This window comes from Heptranchias perlo, chromosome 5, assembly GCF_035084215.1.
Source record: "Heptranchias perlo isolate sHepPer1 chromosome 5, sHepPer1.hap1, whole genome shotgun sequence".
Classification (NCBI taxonomy): Eukaryota; Metazoa; Chordata; class Chondrichthyes; order Hexanchiformes; family Hexanchidae; genus Heptranchias; species Heptranchias perlo.
Window position 1 is genome coordinate 64,048,920 of NC_090329.1, and position 22,471 is coordinate 64,071,390.

The 22,471-nt window shown below is 42.8% G+C and overlaps 1 protein-coding gene across 1 annotated transcript; it reads right to left on the bottom strand.

The window, feature by feature from the left end:
- Positions 1-581: 581 nt before the first annotated feature.
- On the bottom strand, positions 582-22,232 carry tp53i3 (tumor protein p53 inducible protein 3). Its single transcript, XM_067985274.1, is given in 10 exon segments — positions 582-859; positions 2,761-2,883; positions 2,885-2,934; positions 5,500-5,593; positions 5,595-5,710; positions 10,055-10,173; positions 10,175-10,317; positions 13,917-13,990; positions 13,993-14,098; positions 22,156-22,232. Coding segments are annotated over 9 exon segments (987 nt in total). The 5' UTR covers positions 14,093-14,098; positions 22,156-22,232; the 3' UTR covers positions 582-691.
- Between the last annotated feature and the right edge of the window lie 239 nt (positions 22,233-22,471).

Sequence of the window (22,471 nt, forward strand, 5' to 3'; positions counted from 1 at the left end):
TTGAAACAACAATGGTGATAGATGGTTGCCTTGTTCGATACCTCTGTTGACCTGTATTGAGTCGGTGCTGGTATTACCGCCTTCAATTATTGTGCTTGTCTTTGATAAAGATCTTCTAAGAGGTGTATGAGCTCTTTCAGCTTTCGCATCTTCAGAGCTTTGGAATTCATCTTGTGACCCACCGAGTCAACAGCTTTGGTAAGGTCAATGACCACCACTGCTCTTGTTGCGCTTTGCTCCTTTCATAATATTTTGAAGGGTGGTAATGTTCGCATTACAGCCCGGAGTTGAGTTCTGTAATCTTGGCCAGTCTTTTCACTGATTTTGGTAAAAAGACAAACAACCAGAGTCAGTGGTAATGGGTTGCTAGTTTTCAATATGTTTGAGTAGAGGAACTTCTGTTTTAGAGATTAAGACAGTCTGGTTTTTCTTGCTAATTAACTGCCAGGGCATTCTTACAATTATGGCAGATAAATTGATTCCATTGCAAACAGGAAGTGGTGTGAAAGGAAGTTTTTTTTTTCCTTGCATGATAGTTTGAAGAAACAAATGAACTCTGAATATTTTGGAGTTGCTTAAATTTTGAGTAGGTAGCTAAAGGCCTCTTCCATAGATACCTTTGTATTTCTTGTAATTCAGCATGGTTAGGTTAATCAGGGTCACCTTGTTAGTCATTAGAAAGTCGTCTTCATTACAGAGCAAAAGGCTCTTTTCTCATTTCCCCTGTTTCTGTTGCTTTCCATGTATCTGTGGGCATTGGCAAAATGCTATCAATGATGGGGCAAAGCTTACCTTGACCTTCAGGTACAAAGTGAGGCATCACATTTTCTATGAATGCTCTAACCAGCTCAGCTTTATACTGAAATACAAAAAAAAACTCTGCATCAGAATATCTTCCTAAAAGAACATTCATATCGTGCCTTTCAGGTCCTTAGGATGTCCCAGTGCACTTTACAGCCGATTAATTACTTTTGAAGTGTAGTTACTATTTTGTAAGCAAACAGCAGCCAATTTGAATGCAGCAAGGTCCCATAAACAGCAATGAGATGAATGACCAATTAAACTTTGTAGTGGTGTTGGCTGAGGGAAATTTTGGGCAGGGCACAGAGAACTCCACTGCTGCTTTTTGAATAGTGCCTTGGGTGCTTTTACATTCACCTGAGAAGGCAGATGGACCTCAGTTGGTACCTGCAAAAATGAAGCATTCTATCTACTCCACTGAAGTGTCAGCCTAGATTACATGCTGGAGTGGGGCTTGAACCCACAACCTTCTCACTCAGCCACAGATGACAGGTCAGTGCTGATAAAAGTCTTCGATTCCTAACACAAGGCCTTATTTCCAAAGCAAAAATGTTCATACTTTATTTTGCTACAGTAGAACTTGCTGTCCCTTGATTAAAACTTACAACTGCTGTGTGAACAGAGCTTAAATCTCATTCCCAGATCTAGTACTATTAGGAATTAAAGCTGCAATGCACCACTAATAACTTTTAAAAATAAATTTATGTACATTACACAAGTTTACACAGTTACCATGCATTCATACCTATATTCTTCTTTAACTACATGGTTTGATGGCATCCAAGTGTTCTCTTTAAATACATCTGCTCAATAGAACAAGCATCTTTCTGCTAATGTCGGAATAGCTGCAAATGGCATTTTCTTAATATTAGCAAAGAGAGATCCTACTTCTGTGGAGCAGGCATGATAGGATCTGCCACCCCCTGATACATCGCCTACACTTGGGAGCAGGAAGCACTCTGTAGGTAAGTACCCATCAGCAAGGAGAGTTACCTTTTGTGGGAATAATTGGATACAGAGAAATGTTCTGCTTAGATATTTCCCTGAAGGGACTTCAAAATGTGCAATGAAAATTTACTGAATTTCATGAAGACTCGATGGGCCAGATTTTGCTGTAAAAATAACAGTGAGGCTAACAGCGCTCACCATTATTTATGTGCAAATCGAACAATAACATCCGGTGACCACACGTGTAGTTAAACGCGGAAATCGGGAAATTGCTGTTAGAGATGTAATGCTCCTCCAAAAGCTGCGTTAAAGCAGCATCTTGTCGTCTGACTCACCGTTAAAATGTATTGACTGGCGTGAAGTTCCTGTACTGACGTTGTAGATACGGACTAAACTCACCACAAAAAGTTAGGGCTTGTCCATTACAGTCTAAGTACCCTTTTAACAGCAGGGTAAGTCTTAATTATTGCCAGACAATCTCTCTGACACTGATAATTAACGCTTACAAGTGTGGAGTCTCATTCCTTCAGATTTTAATTATTGTTGGACATTTAAAAAAAATGTAAATACAATTTTTTTACTTTTTCTTTGTCAATCTTTCTTTCCCTCTCTTTCACTTCTTGATCCTGATTTGACATTGAATTCACTATTCCAACTTACACTTCCTGGTTCTGACTGCGCTGTATTAACAACTCTTCAATCTTATTGGTTAAGGAGATACACAGTTGCTTGCCCTGTTCACACAGGTCCCAAATGCCCTATAGAGGGTGCCACGTTGCTTGGCTGACCCGTTGACAGTAATTTGCAGTGTCAAAAACTCTCAGGATCTATGGGCAAGTGCAAGTCTAATGAATGGCTGGTGCCGTTCGTTCACCACTCAAAGCAAAATCCAGCCCATTAAAAATTTAAGATTTACACATTAATACATATGTATATTACATCTTCAACATTAACCAATTTCAGTTGTTACTTCTATTGTGAATAAAGTTGTAAATGACATTAAAATCATACTTTTAAGGAATGTGACTGTAGCAGGCCAGTAAGAAGACTTCCTCTTTTGAACAGCAGTTCCAGGATATTTCCGTGCACATCACTAGCTTTCAGTAGTCCATAAAGCAGGCATCTGACATTTTTTTTCCCAATAGGATCCACTAATGCAGTCCAATGTAACATTAACTCCCTTATCTTTGAAGAGAAAATAGCAGGTTAAGTCATAATTCCCATGGATTAAATAAAGGTTCAACCTTAATTTTCTCCATAATTTGAAATATTTTCAATTTCAAATAATTAACACTCATCCTCCCCTGAGGTTGAGTCTTGCTTCTGGATAAGTGCAAGTCCAACTGGAATCACTACTGTAAGGTTGGTGATAATTATGGAACAAGAGCAAAGATACACATGGCACAAATATATCCAAATCCATGAGTTTTCTCTGATGCCAAAGTAGATAAATTCACTGCCTATGTCCATACAAACCCAAGGGGCTTGATATTGCCAGGGCTGTGGGTTTGCAGCAGGGGGGCTATTGGGCGCGTGGGTAACGCGCCCGGTGAAATCAGTATGCTCCTTGCGCGATCGCAGCCTAATTGGATCCACTTACCTGGTCTTCCGGGTTCCCCACTGCTGAGCTGCGCGTCAGGCGGACTGCGCATGCGCAGTAAGGTCTGTCAGCTGGAGGAGCTCTATTTAAAGGGACAGTCCTCCACTGACTGATGCTGCAACGAATAGGAAAAAATACAGCCTGGAGCAGCCCAGGGGGAAGGCTGCTCCCAGTTTAATGATGCCTCACTCCAGGTATCATTAGATGAGGTGAGGAGGAGGGGCAGGACAGATCTCTTCCCCCCCCCCCCCCCCCTCCCCGGCGGGCAGGAGGAAGCGGCCTGCCTCTGCCACCAGGAAGGCCTGGCTCGAGGTGGCAGAGGAGGTCACCTGCACCACCAACATATCGCCCACCGTGCAGGAGGCGCTGCAATGACCTAAGTAGGTCAGCCAAAGTGAGTACACTTACTCATTCCCCTACACTCCGTCTGCCACATCACCGCCCCCACCCCACATCTCTTTCTGCACTGCCAACACTACTCTGTTACATCACCCCTCACTACCACTCAACCCAATCCTCATACAATCTCATGGCTCAATCTCATACTCACCCTCTCATGCATCTCTTTCACGGTCAGCCTCACAGGGCATGCATCACATATGTGCAGTAGGAAGCGTAAGGCAAACGTGTCGTAAGCATGAAGGGGATGCACAAGGGTGTTTGAGGGTTTGTCATGGTTTTTACTTCTTTTGATTTCTGACCAACTCACATCACATATATTGGCACCACTACTGCCACGTCTTTGCGAATCTTGTCTGGTTTGTGCAATAATGCCCTTTCCTGAGGATCACAATGAAGACCCACACCTGATGCCACCCATTGTGTCACTACAAAGTGGGTGTAGGTGTATTTGCAGGGCTCTTTTGTGGAGACAACTGAGAGACATCGGCAATGTCCCCGGTGGCACCCTGGAAGGATGCGGAGGAGAAGTTGTTGAGGGCAGTGGTGACTTTGACAGCGACAGGTAAGGAGATGGTGCTCGGGCCAGTCGGGAGCAGCTCGGCATGAAGGAGGCTGCAGATGTCCACGACTACATGTCGAGTGACTCTGAGCCTCCGTGTGCACTGCTGCTCAGAAAGGTCCAGGAAGCTGAGCCTCGGTCTGTGGACCCTGTGGCGAGGGTAGTGCCCTCTATGATGCATCTCTCTCTGCGGTTACCCTCCCTCCTGTTGTGCAGGTGGATTTGTCACAGCACTGTGTTATGGAGCTCCGCGTGTCAGGCTGGTGGTGCTGTTCGCCCTCCGAGGAGGTCATGACTGCAGCTACGGCGGCCCCCATCTGGAAGATGTACATCTGAGGGGGTCCACAAGGTAGGTACATGTCTCTGGACCCCGGGGTAAGTGTGCAAGTTGGTGAATTTGATTGTCAGGAGGAGGGTGGTGGAGGCCAAACTTTGTCCCAAGTGACAGAGTGACCTCCTGCAATGAGTGAGGGTCTCCCCCCCACCACCTGTCAAATGGACCTTTGCAGCTGCCACAGGCTGATGGCTGCAACATGACCATTTGAACTGGGAGTGTTTCCCCCAGTATGGGAAACAGTCAAGTTGTTTCTAAAATCCCACACCTCCTGACATAATCCCTTAATCAGGTCTGTTAATGACCTGAAATAGCTAGATAAATATTGTTAAGTGGCACCCCGCCGGCTTTAATTGCCTGCGGGAGTCCCACATGCGGGGGTTGCGCGCGCACATCGGCGCGTCTGTGGGGAACCCGGAAGTGGGCGGGTTGGAGCCGGGATCCCGACCCGCGCCGGGATTCCCCGATTTTCGGAGCCCCCCCTGCCAGGAACGCACCTGATAGCGGGTGCTAAAATGGAGCCCAAGATGTCAGCATTGGTCTCAGTTTGGCCTGATTTAGTTCATTGCATCTACTAATGGCCTCAGTGATTACAGGGTTCGGAAGCGGGGGGGCGGTGGGGAGGCATCAGTCAAGATTGCTGCTCCTAAAACTTATCCAGAAATCTCTGCTGGAAGCACGTCTCTGTGGGCACTGAATACAAACATGGTTTTTCAACATGCACCAACAATGCCATCACAAGAATAGGCATTTGGGTAAGGTTACCCGAGGTTGCTCCTGATTGTGGAAACATACCACAGCCTTCATAAGAGAAGGGGATAAATTAAAATCTATGAGCCAATCTCCATAACTTACCACCAGTAAACAGCAGAACTTTTTCTGAGAAATCCTCTTTGTAGTTAAATGCAGCAGCTGTCCCAAGTTCTGCACACAGGTGCAATTTCTCTTGAGGCCCCTGCCATTACAATGGGAATTGCTTCTGCCAAATGAGTCAGCTGAATTGCGGTTGTGCCAACACCACTGGCTCCAGCATGCATCAGCACTGTTTCACCTTTATGCACTTCAGCTTGGGGAAAAATAAAATAAAAATTTAACCACATCAGTACTGGAGTCAATGTTATACAATAATAGTATAAATTTAATTACAGTCAAACACACAAATACAAAGAAGTAAATCTTTACTAGCACAGACAGTCCTTTCACAAGAAACCCTGGTGTTTGTATGTCGTAACCTACTGCATACAAAGATTCAGTTTTTAACCTGCTTTAAGAACTACTTTGATTTGTGAAACTACTTGTATCCTTTTTTGAAATATTCCAAGGTACCACAAGGGTCTGACTTGTACCCTTGCTATTTCTGAAAATTTGTTAATGATTGGGACACAGGTATTGTAAGCAAAAAGATTAGATATGTGGATAAGTACAAAATAATTAGTATGGAGTAAGGAAACGAGCACATGTTAAATGTAATAGTACTGCAATGTGTCAATTAGGAAAGCGAACTTTGTTACAGTAGATTAATTTATGAAACATTCAGCACAGGGGTTTGCTGCAGTTAAAAAAGGCAAAACCACTGTGGTTTTCCTCGTGTTTGGTCATTGGTAGACTAATTGATAGATTGATTGCTATGATTAGTCAACAACTCCATTATCATTGCATCATGCAACTACCAGAATGGTAGAATGCAAACTAGATGGAACTTAGGAATTGCTAGATGAAAAAACATGTTCCTATGTAAACATAACACTGGGTTGTATTAACAGGAATGGAGTACAAACATAAAGATGTTTTATTGTTGCTGTGTAAGGCGTTCATCAGATCATATCTAAAGTAATATGTACCAGTCTGGCACCCTTAAGAGGGAACAGGCAAGTAACAAAGGATTCCAGGTATCAGTATTGAATTTCAGGAAAGACTTGTCTTCTTTGGAACAGAGGTGATCTAATTAAAGTTGTGAGATTATGAAGGGAATCGCCAAAGTTGTTTTGGACAAATAGTTTATTGTAGTGAAGAGTAGGAAGGGAGGTCTGGTGGAACCTTTTACACCCATAAGGGCAATAGTCATTTCTTAGTAATTTATTCCACACTGAAACAGACAATATAAACGGATTTAACGTGCAAACAGATGAGTGGGCACGGTAGTATACTGGTTATGGTTCAAGCAAACCACAGGTCATAAGTTAAAATCCCAACATGGGAAATTGTGAAACTGAGTGCAATAATTTGTACTCTAGCACCAGAAAGTTGCCGGATTGTCGTAAAAACCCAATTGGTTCATTCATGTTCTTCAGGGAAGCGAACCTATCACCCCTATCTGATCTGACCTATACCCAACTCCAGTACCATACTATGGGGCCAACTCTTATTGCCCCCTAAAGTGGCCTAGCAAGTCACTTGGTTGTACCAACAATCACTTCAAGAAAATGTTAATAGTGTAAGTTTGAAAGCACAGAGAGAAAGTACAGTACAACAGTGAATAAAGTACATTCAAGGTTTACCAAAATTAGGAAGAGAAAACAACAAAGAAAGACTGATTTGCCACAGACCTATCACAGTGGTGAAACTAGAATATCACAGAAAAAAGGCAGAACTCCCCAATATTTAAGGCAGTGTTACCCAAGGAAAGAGTTTGCCACATCACCCAAGGAACAGTTTTAACACAAAGCTACCAGTGATGCATTAGATAGAAACATAACTCTGCCAAGTCCAATCCTGTACATCAACTGTTATTTTGTTGTACTGTAATTAAGCAAAACCCAACTAAAGCAGTGATATTAGGGGTCAGAACCTTACCCACCACCAGTGCCTATTAATTTTCTGATATGCGCTGCAGTGAGCCGTCAGCATTTACTCAGGAAATTACCCTAGTGATTATTACAATCAAGCTTAGTGTTGTGCTTTTGATTTAGATTCTGTTGACATTAGTTTACTACAATTGCCAATACCGGACCTTGTGATGATAATTGTAGGTGCCATCAAATGAAGTAATGTTAGTAATATATCTGAGTGTCACTTGGTCTTCGATATCCCTGGCAATTAAGAGGCAAGTTGCAGTTCAATCAGTGTTGTGCTGTGGTCTTGCTGCTGACAGACCTGGCTTGTTCACTAAACTGGGTTATGTAGGGCAGTACAAAGTGAAGTAATTGAGCCATCATATATGAAACCAGTGAATCCTGGTAGGTAGATAAATAAATCAGAAACATAGCTTACCTATTGGAATTTTTCCAAGTACATGATTTCTGACATAATGTAAGTACCATGAGTAATTTAGCATTTACATTTCTTATATGTTGGGAGCTCATAATGCTGGAATTTGGACTTCCTAACTTATTGGGAGCATTCAAATTGGGATTTGATCTTTGGAGAGGCATGAATGTTGTGATACCAATATACTCAGGTTATAAGACAACCATGTACTTTCAACAGTAGAATTTTACAAAAGGTTAATATGCTGCTTTGTGCAGTGACTGAGTTGGGTGGAGATTCGCTCTCGCCCAAGATGAATTTCACCACCATCATGTTAAAAATAATCTCTCCGCGCAATCCTCTCTCCGACCTCTCCGCGCAATCCCCTCCCTCCGACCTCTCCGCGCAATCCCCTCCCTCCGACCTCTCCGCGCAATCCCCTCCCTCCGACCTCTCCGCGCAATCCCCTCCCTCCGACCTCTCCGCGCAATCCCCTCCCTCCGACCTCTCCGCGCAATCCCCTCCCTCCGACCTCTCCGCGCAATCCCCTCCCTCCGACCTCTCCGCGCAATCCCCTCCCTCCGACCTCTCCGCGCAATCCCCTCCCTCCGACCTCTCCGCGCAATCCCCTCCCTCCGACCTCTCCGCGCAATCCCCTCCCTCCGACCTCTCCGCGCAATCCTCTACATAATATAGAAAAGTTAACAGAAAGTGAGTTATAGATGATTCTTTGTTGTATTTATCTTTGAGGGTGCCACGGAGAATGGATTATATCAGAAGTTCTGGTACAATGTGTGTTAGTGAAGGCCTACTGCACTGTTCTTAATGAGTACAGAATGGATTACACATACTGTATACCTAATTCATTTGTCTTGTATGTACTTGACTGGTCCAAAGAACACTTTTTTTAATAATGGCCTGACCAGCCATAAATTGAAGTCATAAGAACATAAGAAATAGGAGCAGGAATAGGCCATCCAGCCCCTTGAGCCTGCTCTGCCATTCAGGAAGATCATGGCTGATCTTCTACCTCAACACCATTTTTCCTGCACCATCCCCATATCCCTTGATGCCTTTAATATCTAGAAATCTATCGATTTCTGTTTTGAATGTACTCAATGACTGAGCCTCCACAGCCCTCTGGGGTAGAGAATTCCAAAGATTCACCACCCTCTGAGTGAAGAAATTTCTCCTCATCTCAGTCCCAAATGACCTACGCTTTATTCTGAGACTGTGACCCCTGGTTCTAGATTCCCAGACAGGGGAAACATCCTCTTTGTATCTACCCTGTCAAGCCCTCTAAGAATTTTGTATGTTTCAATGAGATCACCTCTCATTCTTCTAAACTCTAGAGAATACAGGCCTGGTCTACTCAATCTCTCCTCATACGACAATCCTGCCATCCCAGGAATCAGTCTGGTAAACCTTTGTTGCACTCCCTCTATGGCAAGTATATCCTTTCTTAGGTAAGGAGACCAAAATTGTACACAATACTCCAGATGCGGTCTCACCAAGGCCCTATATAATTGCAGTAAGACATCTTTACTCCTGTACTCAAATCCTTTTGTAGCAAACATACCATTTGCCTTCCTAATTGCTTGCTGCACCTGCATGTTAGCTTTCAGTGACTCATATACAAGGACACCCAGGTCCCTTTGAACATCAACATTTCCCAATCTCTTACCATTTAAAAAATACTCTGCATTTCTGTTGTTCCTACCAAAGTGGATAACTTCACATTTTTCCACATTATATTCCATCTGCCATGTACTTGCCCACTCACTTAGCCTGTCTATCTCCCCTTGAAGCCTTTTTGCATCCTCCTCATAACTCACATTCCCACCTAGTTTTGTGTCATCAGCAAACTAGGAAATATTACATTTGGTCCCCTCATCCAAATCATTGATATGGATTATGAATAGCTGGGGCCCAAGCACCGATCTCTGCGGTACCCCACTAGTCATAGTCTGCCAGCCTGAAAAAGACCCGTTTATTCCTACTCTCTGTTTTCTGTCTGTCAACCAATTCTCAATCCATGCCAGTATATTACTTTATCAATTTCTACTGACCATCCACAAATTAAAGTAACCATCTCAACTAAGATTACAATTCCCATCTAACACACTTGAAAATATGTTTAGTTCACAGAAAGTGGTACTGATTAATTATTGGATAGCACACATTGCAGTCCACACATGCTCACAGTGAATATAAATCTCCTTACCCATAAAATGCAGCAGCTGATTGACCGTCAGCCAAGCTTCAGGAATGACTGTGTCCTGACTGAAGGTCATGTGACATGGTACACACATCAGCTGATCTTCAGGTGTTATGACATATTCCATATCCACCATCTGCCAACAGTGCCATCAATCTGGCACCAACAGAGAAGGTGCCCTTACAACCAGGTCCAAGCATGACCACAGTTCCTGCAGCTTCCAGGCCAAGTATCTCATCTTCTTTGGTAGAAGGGTACTTTTATTCTCTCTGCAACATTAAAGGAACTAAGACTTCAAATATTGACACAAAATGAAACTACCATTGATATCCATTTGTTTCAAATGTCAATTTCACCATCTTACTTTACAGCGGAGGAATTATGGTATGCCATGATTTGGACTGCATGCAACTTCTAATCAAGCAATAATCATTTAAAAAAATTATGCTTAAGGAGTATGTTTTTAAAAACTATTTAGATAGAAGAGAAAATACACAACTGTAAAGAAAGAAAATGGTCTGAAATATATTTTTGAATGCACAACATACAAACACATTTGCTGGAAAATAAATCATACCCAGGGCAAATTATATAATTTAAAATTATTGTTATAAGGTTGTTGGTCTATGAGTGGTTTGTTCAATTACACTGAAATATAATGTGGAGATGCCGGTGATGGACTGGGGTTGACAATTGTAAACAATTTTACAACACCAAGTTATAGTCCAACAAATTTATTTTAAATTCCACAAGCTTTCGGAGGCTTCCTCCTTCGTCAGGTGAACGGTATGGAAATGACATTTTCGAATCTTTCGCATTTGAAAATCACAGAACAATGCTTGGTGATTACTGCCCGTTGCCAAGGCAATCACAGTGAGCAGACAGAAAGGTGTCACCTAAAAAGGCCACCGAATATACAAACCCCCCAAAAAAAAAGAGAAGGAAGACAGTCAATGACCCGTTATATTAAAAACAGATAACATTTGTTCGCTGGTGGGGTTACGTGTAGTGTGACATGAACCCAAGATCCCGGTTGAGGCCGTCCTCATGGGTGCGGAACTTGGCTATCAATTTCTGCTCGACGATTTTGCGTTGTCGTGTGTCTCGAAGGCCACCTTGGAGTATGCTTACCCGAAGGTCGGTGGCTGAATGTCCATGACTGCTGAAGTGTTCCCCGACAGGGAGAGAACCCTCACAGCAAATTACCCAGCCTTCAGGAGAACAGCGTCCACGACACCACACAACCCTGCCACGGTAACCTCTGCAAGACATGCCAGATCATCGACACAGATACCACCATCACACGAGAGGACACCACCCACCAGGTGCACGGTTCATACTCCTGTGACGTTGCAGGAAAGGATGCCCCAGAGCATGGGACATTGGCGAGACCATGCAGACACTGCGACAACGGATGAACGGACACCGCGCAACAATCGCCAAACAGGAGGGTTCTCTCCCTGTCGGGGAACACTTCAGCAGTCATGGACATTCAGCCACTGACCTTCGGGTAAGCATACTCCAAGGTGGCCTTCGAGACACACGACAACGCAAAATCGTCGAGCAGAAATTGATAGCCAAGTTCCGCACCCATGAGGACGGCCTCAACCGGGATCTTGGGTTCATGTCACACTACACGTAACCCCACCAGCGAACAAATGTTATCTGTTTTTAATATAACGGGTCATTGACTGTCTTCCTTCTCTCTTTTTTTTTGGGGGTTTGTATATTCGGCGGCCTTTTTAGGTGACACCTTTCTGTCTGCTCACTGTGATTGCCTTGGCAACGGGCAGTAATCACCAGGCATTGTTCTGTGATTTTCAAATGCGAAGGATTCGAAAATGTCATTTCCATACCGTTCACCTGACGAAGGAGGAAGCCTCCGAAAACTTGTGGAATTTAAAATAAATTTGTTGGACTATAACTTGGTGTTGTAAAATTGTTTACAACTGAAATATAAGGCAGCTTTAGAATATAACTACATGCAATAATGCTTAATCAGGAACATGTCAATCTTTTTCAAACAAGACAAAAAAGAGCACTGGGCAAAAATCCACATGCCTGTCTCACTGCCACTGAAGTCAGCTGGGGCTATCATAATCAGCCACACAAACTGTTGACTCCCTAGAAGTTGATGGTCATCTCATGAAGTTTGTCCTCCAGTGGCTTTCATGTCATTTACATGCAACAGTGTTGCCATTGCTCTTCCAAGAATGTATCCACCCAAGAGAGCAGACAGGGCCTCCGTTTAACGTCTCATCTAGGCATCAGCCTAGATTTTTCACTCAAGTATTTGGAGTGGGGGCTTGAACCCATGACTGTCTAACTCAGAGATGAGAGATGTTACCGCTGAGCCAAGGCCTGATGTAATATTCCAAGAGCAGGCTTCCAGCTTTTAGTTACTTCTGGAACCTTCTATGTGGACAGCCCATAAGATGACTGTCTTGCATATTGAATTACAGTTTTTATTTTTAGTGGTGTGATCGCCAGTGGCCTGGCAATGTACAGGCCAAAAAATATTACCCAATGGCCTTAGACAGACCTTCCACAGTCCCTGGGTAAGATCCAGCAGGCAGAAAACAAAGTTAACAACGACAATTTAAAATCTGTACATGCTCAATTATTTAGTGCGATGGAATCTGCTCCACAATACAAACAGAGTGAATCCCACAGCACTGGGAGCCCATAATATATTACTTGAAACGGTTCTCCCATAGAAATGCAGCATAAAAGCAGGGAGTTATTGCATCCCATTACCAATCTGCTATTGTTGTAAGACTGTAGTGACGCGAGAGAAATTGTAATTTTGAAACATAAAATCATAGAATGATATATCACAGAAGGAGGCCATTCGGCACATCTTGCCTGTGCTGGCTCTTTGAAAGAGCTATCCAATTAGTCCCATTCCCCTGATCCTTCCTCATAGCCCTGCACGTATTTCCCCTTCAAGTATTTATCCAATTCCCTTTTGAAAGTTATTTTGAAACAGCTTTGGTAAATATCACAAAGCCATTTTCCAGTACAGTTAGAGGTTACAAATAATCCTGTAGCATTGTAAACTTTTGGAAAATTATTTCTCTCCGCTCACCTGCAAGTAAAGCATGAAATTCTGAACAACTGCTAGCAAGTTAAGAGGTTGTGTATTGGAGCATCCATTGCTAACATCTTAGCAGTAAGTCTGTATACTTACCACAGTGTAACTATGTCTTAACACAATAGTCAAAAAATATTGTTCTAGTATATTAAATCAAATCTGCTTCATAATAACTAGTGTTTTAATCAACATGGAGTGCTCTAATGCAACCAGGTTTGACACTAGACAATATGAGGATTTGTAATCATAAACGTGGTACAATTGCCAGTAGTAACATACAGCGATTCACAGTCAGGATAAGTAAACAGCACTACACACTGGATGATTCCACAAAATTCCTATCTACTACTATGGCAGCGGGGGGGGGGGGGGGGGGGGTACGGGAAGAGAGATCTTCAAGCAACTGATACATATTTGCTCCTGGTTTTGAATCTCAGTGTCTTATCATTAGGGCAAATGATCTGACACTGTGCAACAACCTGTGATAAATCCTACAGATTTCTATGCTTACTGCATGTAATGTGACTTGCTGCGCAACCACTGCAATTTTGCATAAAAAGTCTTAGGGGCAGTGAAAATGCCAGCTTCTAAGTAGACCTGAGCAATAACCAAATATCTAACTTACTTACAAGTTTACTAATTTCAACCTGACCAAAAACAGAGTCTTTCACTCTCCAGATCGTGCTAATCTCCGGTGCTAGATTTCTTGCTAGAGAAAATGTCCTTAAAGTTGTCATATAAATTGTAAAAAGCAGCTGGTTTTAACAACGTTACGATAACATCCTTAAATAAAACGTTACATAGAAAAATTATCTGCAGTAAATCAGACCTATTCAAAGTGGTGGCAAAACTTTCATCAGGACTTCTCTGACTTTTGGCTCTGGTCTTGGTACTTCTTTGATGCAAAGATTTTCTGGTCCTTCAGGCTGATCAAAATATACTACCTTCATCTTGTGCTATAATAAATACAAAATATACAGTTTAAATTTCAGTTTTTATTTGTCATAACCACATCAACTTAACATAATTAAATGCTTTGCATAGTATGGTTTCATTAAAGGCTTTTTAAAGCCAAGGAGTGAGTAACCAAATAAGAAATGCTGTCAAGTCACTGTCATTTGTGTATGACATATTTTTATCTTTAAAAATTTGACATTTAGAAAAAAAACAACTCAATAGCCACTTGCAGTAAAGCATTCTGGGGAAGAGATTCAACTCACAGCTGCTCGTTTTGCACCTGAATTATGTGCAGTCAGCAGTTAAAAATTGGTGGTGGGGAGGAGGGCAACTCGGTCTACCCATTGACAGGCAAGGCTCACCTGATGCTATATTCAGACGGGCCTGTAAATGAGAGAGCAGCCCATCTGCTTGAAACAGGCGTAAGGCAGCTTAAATATGCAGGTCCTACAGATTGTAGAACCCCGATTACAAAATTCAGGTACAAATAGGTGAAGCAAATGCTGTGCATGCTGTGAGTTTTTATTTTTGTGGGCCCAGGAGAAGTAGGAAAGTGCCTCCTGGGCCCACAAAAAAACTCCAGCCCACTGCTGGCCCATTCAAGGCACTCCCTCCAGGATCACCTCTCTCCCTCCCCAGACCCGACCTACAGCCAGCTCAGCGGAGGACCCATTCGATCTCTTGCCATCCCACAACCAGCGAGCTGCAGCAGGTTGCCCATTTGGCACCATCAGTTTGCCAGTGGCATTTAAATGAGACCTGAACCCGAATTTGGTTCGGGCAGAAGTCAAATTTCTCAGCCTCCAGGTCCTAATATCCTCTGAAAAATATGTCAACTCGCCCCTTCATTCTTCTAGAGATAAGGGCTCATAGGGTTGGGGGTAATATATTAGCATGGATAGATGATAGGTTAAAGGACAGAAAGCAGAGAGTAGGGATAAACGGGTCATTCTCAGGTTGGCAGGCGGTAACTAGTGGGGTGCCGCAAGGATTGGTGCTTGGGCCTCAGCTATTTACAATCTATATTAATGATTTAGATGAAGGGACTGAGTGTGATGTATCCAAGATACAAAGCTCGGTGGGAAAATAAGCTGTGAGGAGGACACAAAGAGTCTGCAAAGGGATATAGACAGATTTAATGAGTGGGCAAGAAGGTGGCAGATGGACTATAATATGGGAAAATGTGAGGTTATTCACTTTGGTACGAAAAATAGAAAAGCAGAATATTTTTCAAATGGTGAGAAACTATTAAATGTTGGTGTTCAGAGAGATTTGGGTGTCCTTATACAAGAAACACAAAAAGTTAGTATGCAGGTACAGCAGGCAATTAGAAAAGCAAATGGCACGTTGGCTTTTATTGCAAGGGGTTTGGAGTACAAGAGTAGGGAAGTCTTACTACAGTTGTACTGGGCTTTAGTGAGACCTCACCTGGAGTACTGCTTACAGTTTTGGTCTCCTTATCTAAGGAAGGATATACTTGCCTTAGAGGCGGTGCAATGAAGGTTCAATGGATTAATTCCTGGGATGAGAGGATTGTCCTATGAAGAGAGGTTGAGTAGAATGGGCCCATACTCTCTGGAGTTTTGAAGAATGAGAGGTGATCTCATTGAAACATATAGGATTATGAGGGGGCTTTACAGGGTAGATGCTGAGAGATTGTTTGCCCTGGCTAGAGAGTCTCGAACTAGGGGGCATAGTCGCAGGATAAGGGGTCAGCCATTCAAGACTGAGATGAGGAGGAATTTCTTCACGCAGAGGGTTGTGAATCTTTGGAATTCTCTACCCCAGAGGGCTGTGGATACTGAGTCATTGAATATATTCAAGGCTGAGGTGGATAGATTTTTGGACTCTAGGGGAATCAAGGGATATGGGGATCAGGCGGGAAAGTGGAGTTGAGGTCGAAGATCAGCCATGATCTGATTGAATGGCGGAGTAGGCTCGAGGGGCCATATGGCCTACTCCTGCTCCTATTTCTTGTTCTTAAAATATCGCATCTAAATACCTCATTACCAATTCACTAACCACTGAGAACAATGTTTCAGTTTACTCTTTCAAAGTCTTTCATAATTTTGAAAACCTCAATTGGATCCCCTTAATCTTATCTGTTCTGGTGGAAATCCTTCAACTTTTCATCATCATTTTAACCTCTCATTCAACAACAACAACTTACATTGATGTATCGCCTTTAACATAGTAAAATGTTCCATTATTCCTGGTTTCATTACAGTGAATCTTTGCTGTATCCTTTCTATACCTCAGATATCCTTCCTATAATGGGGAACCCAGAGCTGCATGCAATATTCCAAGGCCTAACCAATATCTTGAAAAAATTTAAAGTCACTTCCTTGCTTTTATATCTAAACACCCTATTTTTTTTAACATTTTTATTTATTTACAAAATCCTTACATGCATTTTGTAAAGTCATTGTACTGTTTGTCAGACAGTACTTTCAGGAGAATCCAATGAATCACTGAGGTTGTTGATGCAGGATGGTTGTATTGGCGTTTCCAGGGACGGAGAGAGGTACTTGGGGTGGGGGTAGGTCCAAAAGCACAGGCCTGGATCAGCAAGAATGTGACTCCCACCATATTTTCTGTGATCTCCCAAAATGCTGTCCAGGGTGGCTAAATGTAGGGGCATGGCCAAAATAGATGTAGCAGTGAGTCTTTCTGAGCACAACGTCTCCAACAGTAATCCCCCAGTGAAGCATCTGTGCAATGTGGTACGCTCATTTTAAGCTGACTCTCTTGCATTCTGCTGCAGGTGGTAGTTGTGTGGATTTGCTTCCATACTTGTCTCTTCTGCTATCTCATGATGGAAGTTTGTTCCTAGAGCTCCCTCAAGTCTTCTGTGTTGTGTTTTGAAATTGAAGCAGAGCAAGGTGTACAGATATGTTTGCGGGGCTCTGCTGGGGATTGGAAGTACTGTTCCAAAGAGATTGACACGAATTGAAGCATCACCAAGCTAGGTCAACTCCTTGACAGGGGTCAGATTATCTCCTTCAACTGCTGGCGGACAAATTCCAACTCCCCAAAGGTGGCCAGCACAGCTGACTACAGATTAAACAATCCCTCCCGGATCTAGCCAAGCTGCAAAACCGGTTGGGCCCAAAATTCTGTGCTTCCTGATCCACCAGCTGAAGTATGGCAGGCGGGGCTTCCAGCTGTCACTGTGTCCTGGAGTTGGCCTTTTCCTAAATCGGAGGGACAGGGTAATTTAAATAGTTGGGCAGCTAGCTCGCACCTGTACAAGTGCAACATAGGAGCCCACCCCAACTGCCCGACAGATCATCAGAGCAGCACCCTGACACTGTAATGAGGGGACCGGAGGCCCTTATCTGACTGTAGATGAAAGAACAATTTTCAAGTTTTCCCAGAAAGGAAAATGGAGTCTTCATTGTAAGGTAATTGATCTGCTCCGGGATCATTCAACTTTGCCACAGGACCTTTTTTGGAGCCTCAGGAAGACCCAGAACAGGACCCACGCCTGCTCTCAGCTGGAGTGGCTTCCACTGGACCCAGGCAGGGCGTAATGTGCAGACTTCACTGGGTTTCCCAGGAACGCCCCTAGACACACTGTCAAAGTCTTGGCTAGACGTAAGGGGAGTGGATTTCCCTCGTAAGGTACACAGGGTGGAAAGCTAACAGATCCGGGTTCTGCCCCAAATTGCAACCCTCATGCTGGGAATGCCCTGCTTTTATGCCCTCCCTGGCTCCTGGATTTTGGCATCCTCTATGTCTAAAACAGAATCCCATTTCTTTCTTTTAAAAAATGGTCTTTTCTACCCTATGTTCTCAGTTTTTAAAGATATATATGTATCTAAAACCCTAGATTTCCTTGTTCTTCCACTGTTTTGGGTATACTATCTTTCATTATTCTTTTCTCCACAATGTACTACTTTACATTTCTCTGCATTGAACTGCTTCTGCCACCTATCTACCCATTCCATCAGCCTATGTCCACCCACCTTCTTCTTCCTGATTTGATGGCATCAACAAATTTCAATGCCATTTCTCTATGTCCAAATCATTTGTATATAAATGTAAAACAAATGATGTCCCAACACAGATTCCTTGGGCACAAAACTACCTACATTCCATCAATCTGAAAAACACCCATTTGCCCCTACTTTTTAAACTTTCTCCCCAGTTGCATGCACAACTACTATTTTGCAAACTATTTTTTTTAAAAGCCCCAGATTGGAAACATTGTTTTATGTGTTTCATTTGGAAAAACCTAGACCCATAGGATATAATTCCAAGATTTGCTTTTCAAACATGTAAAGTAATTCAAATTTAATGAGTACGAAAGGCGACATATAAACGATGGCTGACTTCTTTCTCCCGTTAGCAAAAAACAACCCACCCAGAATGAAACCGCGTAGAGGATGGGGATGTGCCTCATTATCCTCTATTATTCTCAAACTTCGCTACCCCCACAACAGTTCAACCCTTCACCATTTTTAGAGACAAGTGGTTTGTTGTGACAGTTTACAGCTATTTGTCCTCTTGGTCTATGACAATCTTTCTATCTCGTTCCTTTGCCCAGCCACTCACTGATTGGCAGACTTTGTCCCATCACGTGATGCAAGGCCCAGGCTGGGCAGAGCCACAGTTTGATTGGTGCAAACAACAGTCCCATTGGTGGAGTGTACAGCTGCTCAGTACATAACTGAAGTATTTTTTCCTCTCAGGGCGAAATTTACTGGCGAGGTAGACATGAGCAAAGTGATGTGGAAAATAATAGGCAAACAGCAAAGGAACTTTCTACCATTATTAACTAATGCTTTCAATTTTCCTCCACTTTTGAGGAAAATAACACAAAAAAACTTTTAAAAGTCAATCCGCCTAGCAATAGAGCCTTCCATAGCTTTGGTTAATAAAGGAAATTTATCTAATTACTCACAACACACCCGTGAGTAAGTTTTGCAGCAACTGGAAAGACGTCTAAGTTGTTGCATAGCCCTGAAGGAAGTCAATAGTACAGCACGTGCCATGAATCCACCTGCTGGCACCACCTGCACACGAATCAGCAGTCTCAGAGATAGAATCATAGAATCATAGAAGTTTACAACATGGAAACAGGCCCTTCGGCCCAACATGTCCATGTCGCCCAGTTTATACCACTAAGCTGGTCCCAATTGCCTGCACTTGGCCCATATCCCTCTATACCCATCTTACCCATGTAACTGTCCAAATGCTTTTTAAAAGACAAAATTGTACCCGCCTCTACTACTGCCTCTGGCAGCTCGTTCCAGACACTCACCACCCTTTGAGTGAAAAAATTGCCCCTCTGGACCCTTTTGTATCTCTCCCCTCTCACCTTAAATCTATGCCCCCTCGTTATAGACTCCCCTACCTTTGGGAAAAGATTTTGACTGTCTACCTTATCTATGCCCCTCATTATTTTATAGACTTCTATAAGATCACCCCTAAACCTCCTACTCTCCAGGGAAAAAAGTCTCAGTCTATCCAACCTCTCCCTATAAGTCAAACCATCAAGCCCCGGTAGCATCCTAGTAAATCTTGTCTGCACTCTTTCTAGTTTAATAATATCCTTTCTATAATAGGGTGACCAGAACTGTACACAGTATTCCAAGTGTGGCCTTACTAATGTCTTGTACAACTTCAACAAGACATCCCAACTCCTGTATTCAATGTTCTGACCAATGAAACCAAGCATGCTGAATGCCTTCTTCACCACCCTATCCACCTGTGACTCCACTTTCAAGGAGCTATGAACCTGTACTCCTAGATCTCTTTGTTCTATAACTCTCCCCAACGCCCTACCATTAACGGAGTAGGTCCTGGCCCAATTCGATCTACCAAAATGCATCACCTCACATTTATCTAAATTAAACTCCATCTGCCATTCATCGGCCCACTGGCCCAATTTATCAAGATCCCGTTGCAATCCTAGATAACCTTCTTCACTGTCCACAATGCCACCAATCTTGGTGTCATCTGCAAACTTACTAACCATGCCTCCTAAATTCTCATCCAAATCATTAATATAAATAACAAATAACAGCGGACCCAGCACCGATCCCTGAGGCACACCGCTGGTCACAGGCCTCCAGTTTGAAAAACAACCCTCTACAACCACCCTCTGTCTTCTGTCGTCAAGCCAATTTTGTATCCAATTGGCTACCTCACCTTGGATCCCGTGAGATTTAACCTTATGTAACAACCTACCATGCGGTACCTTGTCAAAGGCTTTGCTGAAGTCCATGTAGACCACGTCTACTGCACAGCCCTCATCTATCTTCTTGGTTACCCCTTCAAAAAACTCAATCAAATTCGTGAGACATGATTTTCCTCTCACAAAACCATGCTGACTGTTCCTAATCAGTCCCTACCTCTCCAAATGCCTGTAGATCCTGTCTCTCAGAATACCCTCTAACAACTTACCCACTACAGATGTCAGGCTCACCAGTCTGTAGTTCCCAGGCTTTTCCCTGCCGCCCTTCTTAAACAAAGGCACAACATTTGCTACCCTCCAATCTTCAGGCACCTCACCTGTAGCTGTCGATGATCCTCACTGAACTCTTACTGCGCTCTGCAACTGTACTTACAGTAATTGAACTGCTAGTTTCTGTACCTTATTAGTTGGTTATAACTACTTCCTACAATCAGTTTGGTACATTTTATGAGAAAAAGAAACTTCCTTTCCAGAATATTTAAAGACTACTACAACACATATTGCAAGGGGCAAAATGTGATTTACATGAACCACAGTGCTTATGATGTATGAGTGTAGGTGATATTGTAATTTATGTGATGCAGTGCATGTGGGCTGAGTTCTATTTTTCCCAAGGCGCTTTAAAGTGCTTTTTGTGATTCATGTACTTTCACGTCTAGTTTCATCATGTGCCCTATGATGAAATGCTCCTCAAGCTGAGGATTTAGCTGTGAGAATTGATGGCCCAGCCAGCTGCCTAAGTATCTAAAATTGGCAATCTACATGAGCAACTAGCTATGATGTTTTTGAAACAGTACCATGAGAATTATAAGCTATAGTCATTGAGGGCTCAGTACTTTGAGGTATTATCCATAGACGCTTGTGCAGAACAAGGTCCCAGCAGTCCACTGGACTGCTGCTAATACCACTATCAAGGAGGCATCCAACCTCCATTTTGCATCAAATCAATGTGTATATAATTTTTTAGAAACCTCGCGCCTGTCTGTGGAGCAAAAGTACCCATAAGGCATGGGAAAGTACCATAAGTATCTGATTAGTTTAAATATTGCATTCACTAAAAACCAACCAATCAAAAAACACTACCTGTGAAACAAAATTCACCATTTTTGATAACTCCAAATTAAACTATAGCATAATTTTTTTTCCATTTGCCAAAAAGCAAGCAATGAACAACAGCTTTAACATAGAAAAATGTCCCAAATTGTTTCACAGAGGCATAATCAACAGATAATCAAAAGCCAAAGAAGGAGCTATTAGAAGGGGTGACCAAAAGCTTAGTCAAAGAGGTGGGGGATCGGCAGCCCTTTACCAGCTGTTGGTACCAGAAGTCCCATTCTGACCTCTGGTCGCTTCACCATGTCATGCACTAAGCACTAACAAAATATTAAAATGAGCTAACATCACATTATGATACAAGGTCAGTTTGGGCTTGCATCACCCAATACATGGCAGTCCTTATATGCTTTGCTGACAGTAAGTAAATGAGAGTATAAAATAAGAAAGAAGAGCACCAGAAGTTTATCACAAACCCTGGACTGGAGGCAGATCTCCTATTTGCCCATCTCCAATGATCTCCCTTCCCAGGATTTTGAGGGCTCCCTCCTCATACAGTGTTAGAAATTTAGGAATCCTCTTCCTCTAAGTGTTCTCTCTGTGTTGTTTTGAACTGTCTTTTGCACAGAAAAAAGCAAGTGAGAAGTTCCAGTTATTAAAATGGCATACAGTAATAAATATGCAGTCTGTTGATTAATACTGTTAGACAGACAAGTTAGGAGCTGTTGTCTCTGAGCCAGGAGTGAGAATTCTAGATGCAGAGTGTTCGCTTATAGATTTATTAGAGGAAATTATACTCACAGACAACCCATGTGGCGATGTGAAGGCTGTGGGAGACCTCACGTTACAGTTGCATGGCTCAGTCTCAGGATGATTAGCCCCTGGGTCTTCTATAACTTCCCTTACAATGGCCTCGCTTTTTATCCTGCAGCAGAAAGGCTACTACATTATCTCCTGCATTCCACAGTGTTGGTATCAGTGGGTGAAAGGCTCCACAGTAGTGTCTCAGGACATAACATAAACTGCCTTATCTACTTACATGTACAAGAAAAGGTAAACATATGGTTGTCAAACAGATAGATGTATCTATTAGAAGAACACAGGTCTAGTAGAACTA